Source organism: Rhopalosiphum padi, chromosome 4 (assembly GCF_020882245.1).
Source record: "Rhopalosiphum padi isolate XX-2018 chromosome 4, ASM2088224v1, whole genome shotgun sequence".
Classification (NCBI taxonomy): Eukaryota; Metazoa; Arthropoda; class Insecta; order Hemiptera; family Aphididae; genus Rhopalosiphum; species Rhopalosiphum padi.
Genome location: NC_083600.1, coordinates 45,465,818 through 45,484,574, shown reverse-complemented (window position 1 = coordinate 45,484,574; position 18,757 = coordinate 45,465,818). Strand labels below are relative to the sequence as shown.

The 18,757-nt window shown below is 30.8% G+C and overlaps 1 protein-coding gene across 1 annotated transcript in view; it reads left to right on the top strand.

The window, feature by feature from the left end:
* Positions 1-18,757, top strand: part of LOC132929609 (head-specific guanylate cyclase) — a 237,184-nt gene that overhangs the window by 195,684 nt on the left and 22,743 nt on the right. Inside the window, exon 11 of the mRNA XM_060995082.1 lies at positions 358-524. Coding sequence (XP_060851065.1) covers positions 358-524 — 167 coding nt within the window. The remainder of the gene's footprint in view (positions 1-357; positions 525-18,757) is intronic.

The window sequence follows — 18,757 nt, the reverse complement described above, 5'->3', positions numbered from 1 at the left end:
TGTAATGAAGCGGACTAAATTTCAAAATTGAATGGCCGGCGGAGCGTATTGTCGATATACTCACGTCACTCATCACTTGTGTGCATTGCATCGCTTTCTTTGCAGTGCACCAAATCCAAAATGCACTTGACAATCGCGTTATTTACGATAATTATTTATTAAACTAGAATAATTAATGTTTATTCTTTATAGATAGTGTACCTATATGTATTATTTAATCGAAACAAAACTTCTACGATATAGTTTAAATTATATTATATAATTTTTGTTTTGAAAAATTAAATAATTTCCAAATCAAAACATAATATTACAAAAAAATATTTAATGGTTATATACCACTTATTTTGTGGTTTTCAGGAGAGACCATCGAAGCCAAAACGCACGACGAGGTTACCATGTTGTTCAGCGATATCGTCGGCTTCACGTCCATCTGCAGCACCGCCACGCCGTTCATGGTCGTCAACATGTTGGAGTCCTTGTACAACAAGTTTGACGCTTACTGCGGACATTTGGACATATACAAGGTGAGTGACAATTATTTTAATTGAAACTTGGAAGTGGCTGACTTCTGGGTAGCCGAAACCGTTATTAGTAAATATTATGGTGATAAGGAGTTAATTTCCAAAATACCGATGAATGGAAATATTTCGTTATATTAAACGAATCGATATAATTTTTTAAACACTTATCCGAAGAAATATGATACGATGGTAATGTAATGTATTTTTTCTTAAATCAGCATATCACTATATTAATTCACACTTCCTTACCCCCTTCGCCCGACAAAAATGAATATATTATTGTGGTAATATAATACTGTGCTTTTAATTCAGTACTGTTATTACCTATTCCAATGAATACGTCAAACTTTTATTTTTCAAACCTAATTTTATGAAGCCAACGAATGACCTATTATCCGCCATTCGGTAATAACAGTATAATAGTATTATACGGTATGCGTATTATAAGCTGTTAACTTTATTTCTTATAAAAGCGTATATTTCATCGCTCGTGATGAAATATAATAACGTGACACAGAGCCATTTCAAATGAAGTTTATTGCACGTAAAATGTGCGTCTTTAAGAAATGATTCTGGAAATATGTCTGGGAAAAACGGCGTAACAATAAAATGAGATTATAATATAGTTCAATAATACTATGATCGATATTCAAATCAAACGTATTATTCCAGCTGGTGTTACACATCGTCGGGTATACATAGAGTATACACAGTCCCTTTAGAACGGTTAACGTTGCGTTATCGTGCATGAAAGAAGTAATTTGCGTCGAATGGTTCCCGAAGGAATTCGACGGCCGACGTGACGGAAAACATTTTTAAAGTCCGTGCGATATTTTATCGGGCGAGAATGTAGAAAAATTGCTCGTGATTTTACGTGAACCCACTGTGGAAGTGTACAAAAAACACGCGCAGTCAATCATCTGAAAAGTCAAAAATAATAATAATAATAATATAAAATAACAAATCGATGTTTTTTTACGGTTTTTATTATAACTGATGAGTATATACAGGGTGATTATTTCGAAAGTAATTTAACTCATTTTCTCAAAAAGTGTTTATTTTTTTAAATTCTTTTTTACATATTTCAAGTCATTACAAAAAAAAAAAATGTATACATTTATATTTGCTATTGATTAACCATTATAGTTTTAGTTTTTAAAATAATATTATTAATTCAATATTCCTAATAATTGAAATAATATATGCCCGAGGATTCGGATGTATAAAATGACTAACGCTAACACATATAACTTATAAGTGTATTTAAAGTTTTAGTAAGCAGATTGGTGGACACACATTTTGGGAGACGTTTATGGACTACTGCACTCCACATTTATAAACTTTAAATGCTCATAACTAATAAACTACCTCCTCCTCGTATGAAATTTGTTTTTTCATAACATTGTTCCGAGAAAAATGTTTTGCTTTGGAGTACAAAATTAAAAATATATACTACCTGTATCATTGAAAAAGTAATCAACTTTGAAAGCAACTTTTCCAAGAACTTTTTTGTAACAAATTCTAATTATATGGAAAATAAGAAATATCCAAAAACATTTAGATTTTTCGAGAAAACGAGTTTACTTAAAAAAAAAAAAAGGAACTCGTATAAAAAATAAAAAACCACGTTCGCACTAAAGCACACACGAATATTTTCGGGGACAAAATAAATGTGGACATCGATCAAATCGACGTGAAGTTTCTTTAGGCCGTGGCCAGAATGTACACAAAAGGTTGAACTTACTTTACTCGGATAGTATAACGTGTATCGGGTATGTTGAGTGATTGCGCGAAGGATACTTATTTTTCAGAGCCGAGTCGAGAGGGTTCTATAACAATGTATGTATTTCCGATAGCGATGCTTCCGATAAACCTACACACGAATCAAAACCGTTGTTGTGAATTAGGAGGGGGTGGTGGTTATTTTGAAAAATTTAAACGTTTTTTTTATTTTTTCGTATATGACGGTCAGCCCCGACATGTGCCGCCCGCGTAAATCGGCGACCCGCCAGACCCCGGCGTGTATAACGGCGGAGCAAACATTTTAGAAGCAAGACATTACATTATACAATATACCAAAGTGTCCGATCCGAATTCATCGCACGCGCGACGAAAACTTCACCCCCCCAAACCCCTCTAGTCGTCCCCCCCACCGCCCGACCGCTAGACCATTATTATTACCAGTCCCCGGGACATTATGGTGACGGCAATATCTCTGCCATTCGCCTCTCTCGTCCTCTCTCACTCGCACGCTCTCGTTCCATTATCTATCTACGTCCCAAAACGCATCATTTCGTTGTTTTTGTTGTTATTATTATTGTTATTCCGAAACTGTATGGCGTTCGTATAACATAACGACCACCACACGAGATGAGTCGAAAATAAGTTAAATTTATTTGATTTTCTTTCTGTTGTTTGAATCGTTTCCGCGTCGTGTTCGTTTAGTAGTCCGCGTAATCGCACTAAGAAGTTTCGGATAATCACGATGCCATCGTTCGTCGTCATATTATATACATTTTTATTTCTCTAAAATTCGAATATTGTTATTAATATATCAATAAACACATATTTCGTTAAAATTGTATAAAACTTAACGCTTTGCATTAGTTTTATTTGTACATTCATTTCTATACAGTTATTAAACCTATCGTATAATATGCATTAAAAAAAAAAACTAATCATAAAAATATAAATCCGAAAAATAGTATTTGCACGAGTATTTTGATTATGTTTTATATATATTTACATACTGATGAATAATTTTTGGGGACGAATAATTCTCATTAAAACGTTTGCATTTCAACCATTTTACCAAAAGCTTAGGTAAAATATTAAAAATGGGGACGCTAACTTATATTACGTTTTCAAATAATATAAAGTTTGTCGGAATGAAAAAACATTTTGAATTTAAATTTAATTCATATATAAAAATATATTATAATATGTATATTGTATTTGCATTTTTGTAATTTAATTTTTAAAAGTAATAATAAAAAAAAAGAAATTATTAAAGTAAAATATATGAAAAACTTCTATAATGACTGAATTAATGTAAGTAAGTAACAACCTAATTTTAAAGGAAAACCATTCTATATTTCTATGAAATTAATTTATTGTATTTTTGTACGAATATAACATTTTAATTCACTTAAATTTACATAAGCTTACACTGACAAAAAAAGTATTGTATAAAAATTTTAATTAACAAACAGTCTTATTGTAATGTTTATAAATGGTAGGTAAGCAAACAAATACGAATGAAAAAAAGTGATTGGAAGCAATGGAAATTAGTTTTAATAAATTAATTCCAAGTATAAATGTTAAAAAAAAATAATTCGTCATTTCCTTAAGAGTTGAACTTATCTAATCATTGGCACGTTTACAACTACTTGTTAGTCAACATTACTTCAAAAATAAATACGAAATCTATTAATTTTATTTTTATGGAAAAGGTTATATTTTCTTTATCTTATAAGAGTTCTACAATTTATCCCATAGTTCGAAATCAGGAGAGTTACAAATCCTTAGAATTTATACATGGTTGTGAAAAAGGGATGAAAATAAACAAAAAAACAAAAACGGATTGATATTTTTCGGTTGTAAAAACGTGAGTACACAAAAAAAAAGCAATCGAGTGAAACAATTGAAGAATCTTCCGAAAAAATTCCATGGAAAGATTTCCAAGCATTTTAACCGAAATCAATTTCTATGCATGACCACGTATTATTATTTGATCGTATTTTTTTATATACATAATACATATACAATGTATTTACTTATTTTCCATTCATTAACCTTTATAAAGACGTGATATTTAAATGTTTACTCAATATGAAATCGATAGGTTCTATTTGTTCCAGTTGGGTTTTATCATAAATCCATTATTGTAATTCATAATTTATTGTTTATTGGATTACGACGTCCGAGCGGCAAAATAAATTCAAAACTATAATAACATTCTCCTGCTAAAAATCGAACCATTACCGAGTTCTACGTCATTTCCTGCAAAATGATTGGTGTTTCCCCGAACTATTCCACGACTATTATCAATATTTAGCACGGTGCACACAAAACACTCGCGTGAATCATTATCATTAATTGTTAATACTGTTATAAACCAAAATTTGGGCCACTAAAGTTATTTGAATAATAATTTACCAAATGTACAATTGACCTCCAACAATCCGTTGGGTATAATGGAAGCTGAATATTATATAATATATATATATACATAAAATTAATTATTATCACATAAATATTATGACATTAAATAATATTATATTAATTGTAAACTCCCTTTGGGTATTTGAATATATATATATTAAAACGAACTGTATTTTGTCCGTCGAAATCATTGTAATAGTTAATTTACAACACACGAGAATATTAATATTTTATAATTTAAATCGCCATTAAAACTTAATCGTGAATATAATGGAATATTTACCTAATAAGAGAATAAATATATTATACGGTGTTAAAGATATAAACTATTCGTGCAAATACATTATGTATATACTATATAGTACGTATTTGAATAGACATTCATTGTTTCGATGTTAAAATAATTTTAAATATCTGAACGTTAAAAAATGAAAAAGTATAGTGTTTTCGTAATTCTCCGTTTGTTCATAATACGCTCACTATAATACCAATGACACAAAGCAAAATGTTAACTCTGATTTGGTTTTCAATACTTTCTTTATAAGAAACAACACAAGTGGAATTAAATTAGTAATATGATTCTTCAGGTAAAATAAAGAATTATATCATAGTTATTATTACTGCGATTCGGAGCGATGAATTATTCATAATCAAATCATATTTCAACAAACAATATTTACGAGTACGATAATATTTAAATGCGTTTCGGTAATTTTTCTTTCGAATAGAAAAAAATTGTTTATTGAAGTATGATGGCTGTAGAGTGTAGAGCGATACGTGACATAAGATTTTTGAGTGGAATTTCACGGAAGCTTATGCCAAAATACTAAAAAAAACTGCAATACAATAATCATAGACAATTAATTCTAACTTTTCGGTCAGTGTTCATAGATGCAATAAAACGCAAATAGTATATTGTACGAGATATTCACTACAAGACAATAGTAATATTGTTCGGTGTCTAATAATTTAATTGAAATATGATTATAATTCATACAATATATATTATGGAAAATATTTTCATCGTCAACGGTTTGAACATTTTTTATTTTATGTTTAATAATCAATTGTTTTAGTTCATAATATAGACATTGAAAAAACAATCATGACATTTACCCCTTAATTATAACGAATACAATTATACGTATATATATATATATATATTTTGCGCATTGCATTTATCATAGTTCCGTGATAAGTCGTTTTATTTAACAAGTTGGGCGTAGACGCGTAGAACATTTAAATTAAATATATCGATTAATCGCCCCCGTGCTTTCGTTAATTTGACGTTCCAATATAAGTCGAAATAAATATTGAATTTCAAATTTTCAACCATCTCATTTCTTTTTCATATCAATCGCTTTTTGTTTCAACGCCACGATTAAATTTCGTGGCTGAATCTCGACTAGGTATATATCACAGTATTCTCGGCGAATTTAATTTGTATACGTTCGTAGGTAAACTATTTCTAAAAAAAAATTACCGATAATTTTAGTGCATCAAACGAAATATTTTAGCGTATACAGCGTGATAATGAGAGATAAGTTTTATTTTTCGCACAATATTGATATAACCCAAAATAATAATTCGATGGACGAATAACGCATCGTTGGGTGTCTAAAATATAGGTATAACGCGAAAAAAATTACTCGTCGATGTGAGTGACGACCAAAAAAAAAAAGAAACTGAAGTTTGGTTGCATTGTGATTATTAACTATATAACACTTAGTTTTGTACATCTATAATACGTTTTCGATTTATTTCGAAACGTAATATTAATAGCAATAATACAGTATATAATGCAGTAGTCACTCGATCGTAAACTGTTCACGTAAATAACCGAAAGTGCTGCTGCTGCTGTAGGTCTTGTCGTTTATTATTTCGTTATTGAAGATATTTTATGTGTTCGCCGGGAGAGTAAATGGATTCAGAGTGTCGGAAACTGATAGTTGATGGTTTATATCGTTGCGCGTGTAGTTGCGGTTCCTCGCGCAGTTAACCCGAACGGTCACTACAATAACAGAGATAACGGGTACTAATGACCGTATTATGTTATATATATGTGTGTGTGTGTTTGTGTGTGTATGTGTTATAAAATACATATATGTAGTCAGTAATGAAACGCAATATCAACACTCTAGAAGAGATGATAATAATAACAATAATGATAATGATATTATGGTCTAAATAATTGCGCGCACTGCCGTTTTAAATTATCCACTTAAGTCGGTCTATACTTGGCATACGTTTGCGTTTATCCGAAATTATTCAGCAACAACATCTAAGCAAAACGTGTTAACTGTATCCATGCGTGAAAATATTATATTTTATTATTATTATTATTATTATTATTATTATCTAACTCTGAGTGGAGAAATAGATTTTAAGGGCCATTATGAAGCGAAGATACTTGTTATAAATTTGATTAGGTATAATATTATTTGTTGTTGCCTAAAAACCGTGAAAAACCTACGAATTATTTGGAATTTTTCCACAGCCCAATACATATTAGTTGTATATTCATATAATATAATACTCAGTTATTAAAAATAAATATTTACAAATCAATGTCCAAAACACTTATATAATTAGCACAAATATAACGCATTCGTTATTTTTGCATCGTTCACGGACCCATTTGGAGAGTCAGTCGATCGACCATCACACGACTGTTCAGCACTGATTTCATTGTACCATTCAAAATCAGTAACCATATATTGGCACTAAGTGGCGAAAAATAAGTATATTGAATGGTAGGTACAAACTTCAGTAATTTCGAGGTCCTAGTAACATTTATCTTTGCTGTCTCCCACGATCTGAATCTGGCAGGTGGTTAAGTTTGGTTAACAAACTATGGCCGACTTCCATCACACTAATTATAAGTACAAATTAGGCCAAACGAAGATTAAGTGAAGACTTTCACAGATGCATCCGCAAATTGTATAAATGTCTACAAAACGAAAAAAAAAATGAAAAAAAATGTCCAAATTAAACTTGAAAACAAAAACGTTACTTATTTAATAGCAACCGTAGAAGTTAGTTTAAAAATAAAGTAACTTACGGCTTAATATAAATCTTCAAAAGATATTTATTTCGAATTTTTCAGAAAAATAATTAATCCGACAAATGATCTATTTTTAAATAATTGTTGACTCTTATTTATTTATTTTCATAAATGAATACGTTATTATGATTATTAAAAACACGATTTATAAATTGTCCGTTGATATTAATGACATACGATTCGGGATTTATTTTTTAAAAGCTATCGAACTTATTTTGCATATGTGATTTGAATGTAGCCATTCCACTTGGCGGGTGAATAACCATTGAGAACTGAGACACGAGTCTTCGGGATGGTATAATATTATTATGTACCATATATCATATATTACATAAACACAGCGTACTCGGGGAGATTAATGTGTCCGTATAGGCGTGTGCGTGTGACGTGTGCGTCGAGTGTTAGTACGAAATGCGCTCGGAAACTTAATCTTCGATAATATAACGATGCACGCGTTCGTTCGATGTTTTAATACCGCTCGTCGAAATACAACATTATGTACTCTTGAAGAATTTATTATTCTATATATATTGCGTCCATGTGTGATTATTGGTGGAGGATCACACGGTGCGGGGATCGAAGAAACTATTTCTCCAACCCCTCCCTCCCCCATCACTTCACAAGATAAATACCTAAAAACCTCGGTAGGATTCTATTGTAATTTTTTACTCGATATAATGGAAGTTAAAAAGGTTCTACCATATTTTTGTATTTAAACCACAAGAGAACCAATATGAGTTTTAAAATCATAGTATATAATATAATATGTATTTATAATACTCTGTTATGTTTTCTCATAGTCTAATGCAATATACTTATTATATTGTGTTTAAATGTACAAATTTATATTGTACTTGTTCAAGCCCGTCGGCGATCAGTCCACAGATATAAGCAATTCTCCGAGTGCAGCATTTATTAGTCATATTATTTTAAAAATCTGAAAATATCAATTTTTTTGAAATATCGAATATTTTGAAAAAAGATCGCTTAGTTAACCAACATTTTCTAAGATAACGACAAAATATAATTATTATAAATATTAATTTTCATCTTATATAACAATATGATATATTATGTTATAGCTAAATATTAAATTTTTTTTTCCGAGGCGACTTAAACGTAATTGGTGCAAAGACCTATTACAATAAAATAAAAAAAAAACAATTAATAAACTAAATAAATCCTTCGGGATTTAATTCAAACTGAAAGTGTCATCTTTGGGTGGCTTCTTTCCCCAAATTATGTACTTCATGTTCTATTATATATTATATCAAAAATAAAATTGAATTCAATCACATTAATGTATACTGGAAAATAATTATCTCAGCAGTGAATGAGTTTTAATAATTTAAAAAATAATGTAACTTAATAATTCTCTTAGTTTCTCGTAATACTCGTAAACACAATATTAAATGTTTTTAGTTAATTTATCGCTAATAATAATATCTATATTGATATAATTATTATATTATACATAATATATCAAAAATTAATGTGTAACTAAATACCTAACCGCAGTTTCGTTACATTTACGTATTTGTTTAAACGCCTATATGAGGATTCAAGTAAAGTTTATTGAAATATTACAAACTTAAATTTAGTACAAAAAGTATTGACATATTATTAAATAATAACATAGATAAATAATGGATACTTGTTAGTAAACTAGTACGATCGTTTTAATAATATTAATAATATTAGCATAAAATATTTAAAATAATAATAAAATTTGGACAATTAACATAGCAGTTGTACGGGAATACGCGATTCAATATAATTAAACAAAACGTATATAATATTAAGTGTCTAGTTGAATTATTATTCTTGTATAGTTACTATAATATTACGAGCGAGTATATATCTATACAATATTATATTCGATTACCGAGTATATATTGAACAGATCGTTTCATTGGATATTACGCAGCCACGATGCAAACACATAATACTATTACGTCGCATCACATAATAATATAATAGAAGTGACTACTTTTCATTCGGTATTCGGTCTATTGAAAAAGTTAAGCGTGCTCAGGATCCCGTGCGTAATCTCTGGATATGACTTCCTGTGCTCGTGTATTGTATGGGTTAGCCTCGTATATGGCGGGCAACGGATGTCCGTTATTTGTCTTCGGGAGATTTGTCAAACCCTATAAACCTTGATCCCGGAATCGAGTGCGGAATACGTCCGAAAAGTAAAATAGATAACGCCGTAGTAATGATCAGATACAAAAAAAATAAAAATCAATAAACAGGTCCATATCGCGGTGGCCGGAGAGTTATTGTCAAAGTTGCTATATAAAAGCAACTAGGGATTTGTCGTGTAATGCGGTTATACGTGACTTTTGCGTCTTCATAACTTATCTAATCAATATACAACAAGCTGCTAAAAATAAAATAAAATAAAAAAATTTCGACGGCGAAAAGGTTTTTTTTATTTTTTTTTTTTCCGCTCGGGGCTTCCGCTTTCTGGAACCATCAATCTTCGAGTTTTGGTACTCGGCAAACTACTTTTAATTTAAAACTTTTTTCTGTTTCGTACTATTACAACAGCGGTACCCTATTAAATAGGATGACTAACGGGTGTGTATAGTGTATACGCATACCGCGCGCAACGCCACTCGACGACCGCGATGCGAGATGGGTCGGGGCGATCTATATTCATTATCCGTCGATCCGCGGGACCGTAAATCGGAGCACACCTGACAGATAACGACGAATGTGCTGTGTTATTTTTTACGTTACAATTTTTCACCGTCTCGCGACAATATTATTACCGGGACGGCGGGCGTTACTCCTGACAGCGGTGCGCGTGTTTTGATTTAAATGGTTGCCGTGATGGTTCGACATCAGACGCGCTTTGAATAATTTCACAATCCACCGCTCACGTTTTATGATAATATTATTATAATTACTATAATCATCCACTACCTATACATGATAATAATAATAATAATAATAATAATAATAATATAATCAATAGTCTCGCGATGATAATAATAAACCATTATTCGACCACTGCGGCGGGTCTGGCGCAATATAATATTTAACAAGACGAAAACTTTAATTGATTTCACTGTAATATTGCTAAGACGCAATTATTATTATTACACCGCAGTCTATTCATCATGATACACAGTGCAGTTTTTATTGCCCTAATAAAATATATCCTCCGAAGGACATCCCTCGGGAGGAGACCCGGAGAATGGCCCCTGTAGAGATGAATTCATCTGTAACATATAAAAATGGGCCTATTTGTATATACAGGATATATTTTAATATAACTACTAAAATTAGATACATTGCCACATTGATATGTTTAAATAAATATTAAAGTTTTTAACCTTTATTTGTTTTTCGATAAATAACCTTTGAATATAGTTTGTTTACAATAAAAAGAAATTTATAATATTATGAAATCATACTCGCGTAAAGTCATGGAACATTCGCCCAAAGAAAAAAAGCTTATAAGTAACGACTGTCCACAATATTTTATTTGTTTAAATTATTAATTAAAATACCGGTCCCTACACAATCTTAGTTTAAGTGTTCTCGGTTATTTGAGAGTTACGTGTTTCAACATTCGAACAAATCGTTTTTGAAAATACCTAATACATATATTTTATTTACAATTGGTAGCATTAGTTTAAAACTTGCAGAACAAATTGTTTTTATCAAAAATAAATTATAAAATATTTAAACAATAAGTGTAGTTCGGAAGCCTGGCTCGAGAAATTCGTGGAGAACATGCAACTCGTACATTTTGGAACTTATTCGGAACTACTTATATTATAATATTGCGAGTTGCGGTATAAGCTCGATCAGCGCGAGACCGGATATCGCCGACATTTATTATTATTTTTTTTCTTCGAGGTTCCAAACTCCACCACAACCCCGTTAACGATTGCCGTAAATATCATATTATTACGATTTACCCGTGTGAAGATAATGATAATAACATCGACAATCGACAATCTCGCTGCATTGTACCTCGCGTTATATTATCTTATATTTGTACTCGTATTGTGCGAGTTTCTGTATGGCATGCTAAAATCGGTGTTCGAAAACAATCGGGAAAGTTATAGACCACGACCGACGATATATTAGGTATATTATACGCAACTATGCGGCGTTCCTCCTAATAATATATATATAATTGAGCCGCATCCGCCCCGACTCGTGTATATATACGTATAATACTATTATTATATTATCGTCGTCGTCGTCGTCGTGGTCGTCGTACCGAAAACACGGCATTTCGTTTTGCGCCCGCCGCCATTACTTAATAATAACCGTGATAACAGTGTTGCGCGGTCGACGGCGAGAGCGGTTCGGAAACTTTACACGCCGGACACTTGGCGAAATTTAATAAGCACAACGGCGCGAGTATACGCCTAAGTTTCGACACGAACTTCTCTGTACATATTATAATATTATATTATCGGTTGAGTCGACGTCGTCGATTACGCTCGCCCGTATGATATTATTATCATTATAATAATAATATGTTATGCACGCATAGCAGTAAGTTGTCTCACCCCCCCCCCCCCTCCGATCATCACGATGACGACCCCGTGGCCGGTCTCCTCGGGAAACTACTCTAAATAATCGAACGGTCCACTTCCGGGTCATTGTAAATCACATAAACATATATCCGCTATTCCGGTTCGAAACTTTTTTCGGGTTCTTCGAGCGCCCGACCGTCACTCGGAACTCGAGAAGCGCGAGGAAACTTTGCTGTGCCCCTCCTCCCTCCTATCCACCGGTGACGACAAGACAGGTCCCAACAGACCTACGTATACGACGTAGATACGGATTGTTTTTTCGAGATGAAACAAACGGTTCGCGTGCAACAACTATACTGCTGTTTAACACCACTTGTCAGACGCATCACCCGAAGGCGTGCGCCGCGTTCGAAAACATAACGAGCGCGCGCGTGTGTCGTCGACTTTTTGTCTCTCGATGACGACGACGACCAAGTCAAGACACACGGTCGAGTGACGTTTCTTCCGCCGGGAAAACAATACTGAGAAAATCTCGTCGGCACACACGCTCGATTCAAACGGTTAAATATTATTATTCGTAATATAAACGTTTTTACGTAAGATAAAAACCATCGTTGGAGTGAAATAATTTTCAATCGATAATCTATCAACTGCGGGCAGTATGATACATTTGAGAACAATAACATTTTGTTTCCGTTTATCTAGTTTTGGCGTTATATGGCCCATGCAGTACACGCGTCATATTAATACGTTGCAGGTTTCAGTCGTTCAAAACGAGCTATATATATATATATATATATAGACTTATTATGTAAATGTCTATAACATTATTACCATACTGTTCTTTGAATATCGTCTTTAATCGTATACAATAGATACCTACAACTTACTGTAACCAACTGTAACATTAATATACTGTTTATCTTCAATGCGAAAAGTGGCAACTCGAGAGAAAAAGATACTCTGCAGATGATGAAACGAGAATATTGTTAATTTGCGGATACTGTTAAAAATGTTATAAATTACGATAATACACTCAAAGGATTATAGTTTACATTATTATTCTGTTATTGTGCTAACTTTCCAACTAATAACTGACGATACGGGTGGGTGGGTTATCATGCTCGTAACTATTCAATGACTCAACGCTTATAACTTTCATTGAAGTTCGTTTTAAGCTCAATAGTCATTCTACATAATATTATTATTACAGTCTAGCAAGATTGCATTACTGCCCAACAGTTTTCAACATGCTGATGAATAAAAAACTAGTCTGTAAAAAAACTTCGAATCATTTTCTTTAATCTTTACTTTATTAATTTAATGAATAATATGAATATATGAATTATATTGATACAAATCCTCAAAAAATAAATAAATAATAACATTTTAATATTTTTGAGATCATAACTTACTATATTATCATATTTTTAATTTTTTTCAAGTAATGGTCAGATTTTAACAGTCTTATGTTGACTTATAATTTCAATCAGTTAATTTTTATAAAAATATAGATTATTATTTTATATAAACGTACACATACACACTATCCAGTGTTCGCGCGTGTGCTGCCTAATAATTTAACAACATTCAATAATTACATAGTACGCTGATCGGTATAACATTGATGTAATACTTTAGATATATTGACTTATTATAATAATATAATATGTTATGTATAATACGTATTACGTTAAAAATGTACGTTTAATGTCAAACGCATTACATACAAGCGAAAATAAAGTATAGAAACGTTTAAACAACCTATATAGAATTTGTATTAAAAAAAAAAAAAAAAATAATAAGAAGATTTTAAGCACAATATAAAATTTTGTTTACCGTTCAAAAGTACAGTATTAAATCTTGTGTATCAAAAACATAATACGCGTACGAGGGTAGTGCGTAGGACGCAAGCGAGTAAACGCAAGAGATAAGCATTATGATAGAATGGGAACAAAAAACAGACTGGAAAATACGCTATATTAAAACGGAGTCGGGAAACTCGCTGTGCCGGGGCACATTTATATAATGATCATTAGCGACTCCTCGCAAGAGTCGTGTTGGTAACCTGTAAATTACAACATTATTCAGGACCCGGTCGGACGACGAGGGGCCGACTGGCGTAATGTATGTATATTCGTGTTATAATACAACTCGAGCATAATATATACTTTCAAAGACAATGGGTGCAACGGGAGTTTAAAAAAAAATACGTATAAATATATCTCATTATCAGTATACGGCGCGAATAATATTGCACACGGCGGCGTGGCGGGTCGGAAGCCTAAAACTATTACGCGGGAAAGACACACGGAGCTCGTGCAGTGTTTGTAGTAATAATATTATTTAACCGTTTTTAACTGAGCGGCGCTGTCGTTTAGTTTTTTCCATTGGAATGACGTCGCGTGATGATCGTGTAACACCTTTTCGGCGGTGACTCGGCCATGGGAATAATAATAATAATAATATGTTTAATTGAAAACGATACGGCCAACACGGCGGCGTATTTTACGATATTATAGTCTACGGGGAAATAAATGTATCTGATTATTATCTATTCGTAGGGACCTGAACGTTGTCATTAAATTATGTCGTCGAACAAACATAATATTATATAATCTTTTACACGTCGGAGGCTGTATACATACCACCACTATTGCTGTTATTCGCACGTACTACGCGTAACATACGTCATATTTTTGTATTACAATATCACACTTATCCGACTTTTTAACACGACTTGTAATAACTGATACGCTTTCGTCGCGGCGGCGTCGATCACTCCGCGATGAACAAGTATTGGGGGGATTCGACAGGCGAGTGGTACCGGCACCGACGATATGGTAATGGTCCGTAGGATAAAGGTTTACGAGTTTTAGATATTTCGATTTTTAAGTATACACACGCCGTTTGTCCCGTATTAATTTTAGTATAACAAATTCACTGTTTACCTCTTATCTCGAATCGTATAATTTATACAATACCGTTTAAAACTGACATCTACACCGCTGACTGATCGAAAGTCGTATTTCGAACAAATCGCGTTTTTAATCTAAACAATTTATTCGTCGTGACCCCGAACGATCGATCTTATAGTTACATATTTACATGCTAAACGCCGTACGAGTGACGTATTTATGCGTTCTCACTGGTTTCATGGAAATTTGAATAATACGATATTATCAACACGACGAGTTTGTGTAAAAAAAAAAAAAACATATAATATATTGATAGTACTAATAATACTAGTCGTAGAACATATGAATTCAAAATATATAGGCCATATATGGACCTCTGCCTACATTCTAGCATAACTAACAAACATAAACTGAATAAACTGAATACCAATCATTTAGTTATAATAAAGGAATTTAGTATAATGTTAGTATAATGTAACGAAAATTCAACTCATTTTCAAAGTAAATATCATACGGACGGCTAATAACCACGCAGTTATGTTTTAAAAAATCAAATTAAAAACAATTCATATCTTCGATTTTTGTTTTTAGTATTTGTTTAAATTGCATAATAAATAGGTACATAATACTATAATATATTATTTTTCTATTTAAAATATTTTTACTATTAATAGAATCAATAAAACTGTATTTTACTAATAAAATAATATACTTATATATCGAACTTGTATTTAATTGTGTTATTTAAACATTTAGTCGATAAAAAGTAATAATTGTCATACACTGGAATTGTCAAATACTAATTTATATGCATCGCATGTATATCGTGCCTAGTTGAATACAATAATGTAATTTATGCAATTAAAAATATTTAAATGACAATGACTAATATTTTACATATAACCAGCTATGTAGTACAAAATAAAAATCCCACCACAATTGAAAGTTATTACATTAATCGGTCGATTTGTACTTATTAAATTTGACGGACTGTGTACGTGACTTTAAGATCTGATTTTTAAAAATATCTCAAATAAATATTAATTGAACATTGTTCTGTGCAAAATTAAAGAATTTATTGCTTTTCTCTTTTGTTACTTTCTGATAACAGTTGGAATTACTAATTGAGTTAAATCTCCTCCGTAAAATCCGCTTTCAGAGAATATGAACTATTATAACCTACTGCAGTGGAACAATATTATGAAGAAACAAAATTTCATCGTAAATGTCAATCTCTGAGTTCAAGTATGGCTGATTCCACATTTTGAACACACCATACAATGATAGGCATTTTCATGAATACTAATTATAATGGTAATACCATTTTTAAATTTTTAAAAACTTTTATATAACCAGGTTTTTTTGTTTAAAAATAAGACACAGATGATACCATTTAAATAAAATATTCATAACGTTTGGAAATCTGAAATTCCTATTCAATTTTGATGAAAGTACAAAACAATAACAAACTAAGTTTGGACTTTAATTAAATACATATTTAAAAAAACGATTTATTAATAAAATTTAATTTATTTTTATAATATTAAATACTTACAATAAATTAATTTATTCAATATAATATGGTAAAATGTGTATGCAACATTTAATCAACGTATAATTTATAATATGAAAAAGCATCTTGTATTTTGGTTATTAGCTAAAATTAGGATGCGTTAAGTACCTATACTTACTGTTATGTATTTACGTAATATAATACACATTAGTGGTATATTATAATAATGTGTGTAAAAAAAAATAATTAATCGATTATAAATCATTTTAAATTAATGTTGTTATGGTTCATACATTTTAGTAAATTCATAGTATCATTATGATTTATTATTAAGATTTTAAAACATGCAAATACAATAAAAATTTAATATTACACATGTTTCAAAATATTTATATAAAATTTAATAAATGTTTAATATTTTATATTGCGTTTCTATATTGAAAACACTTCATTACCTACAGCGTTTTACTAATAATAAAATTACTATTCAAAATCATTTTTTATTTGATTTGTTTTTAATTTTATAATTTATTTTAAAATGTAAAAATAGAATTCCAAACTACTTTATAAAATTTAATTTATTACTTGTCTTAATTAAGCAATACAGATATTCAATACCTATTACCTCGTCTGCTTTTCTAAACACGTTATATTGTGTTTTAGTTACAGTTTTAAATTATTATTCAAACAATATAGACGTAATTTGAAACCACTTAGGTAGGTACATATAAGATAAACAGAGATTTTCGTCATAGCTTGAGAATTGGTTTATAAATACATTATTGGGGATAAACTAAATATACTGGAATAATTTGAGTTCAATATCGAATGATGTAAAAACTAAAATTAAAACAAATATTTACATAATATAATATTTACCTTTATGTATCAACAAACAATTTCAAAGAGCTTATAAACATATGGGGAGTGCACGAAATTAATCAATTTTTCAATTTAAATTAAGTTAGTTTAAAAAAATAATACATATATTTATTTTTATTTCGTGTAATTTTCAATTGTGTAAAACATTATACAACTATAATATAATAGAAGCATAAGTTTTACTCTCATCTGATCTGTTAAGAATGTTTAATAATTATAAGATTACACAAAATAATCATTTAATCACTGTATATATAAGTTCTATCAATTAAAGTTTCTATAGATATTCCGCAAATCGATTTTTATCAATAGGTAAACGTAAAACAATTTAGTCGTTTTTAAAACTCTTGTACTTATTAGATAATTAATATTATTGAATCGATCCTACTTAAGGTGAAAGTCTATGGATTTTATTTGTATGTGATTTACGGACCACGTTAGTCATTTAAACATAGTTCATTACACGATCATATATAAAACGAGACATGAAGTCTACAGCGATGTACGTCACACAACATACTCTTACGATGCATCATCTATATCAAATGTGAAATACTTAGAAAAATGAATTTATAAAATATAATATTTCCCATTTTTTGTTTATATTCTAAACGATCACGACTCGTCCTTGAAAATATCTGTTGGTATTTCTTATAGTAGAGTTTTTTTTTTTAACGACGTTCGTTGTTTATCATGAATCTACTCTATAGAATAAAAAAAATACTACGTTAGTATTAATATTGTAATTGTATTTTACGTATTCTAATTTTATCGTTAAATAGTTGTACCTTGCTCGAATTAAGACTGTATTTGACACGGAACGAATGTTTTCCGCGGTGCGCCGTCATTTCGTGTCACGCGGGACCCGTTAAATTTGAATTATCCTGTAACAAACGTATAATGAGTGTATTATCCATATCGATCGGACTTGGATGGTACACAATTTTATACTATACGACTAGAAAAATAACAATTATAAGTGTGTTTACAATAATATTGGTAAACCGATGCGGTTTCGCCACAAGATTATTTAAGTTTCACGTGTTTATCAAACTGTTACCCAAGTATTTATTGTACCAATAAACTGTACGCTTCGATCGACTAAATGTTTTTTGACACAATATTTTGGACAGTAGTACTGAGCTAATACTCTTGCGGTTTAAAAAAAAAACTATTAATTTTATTATTCA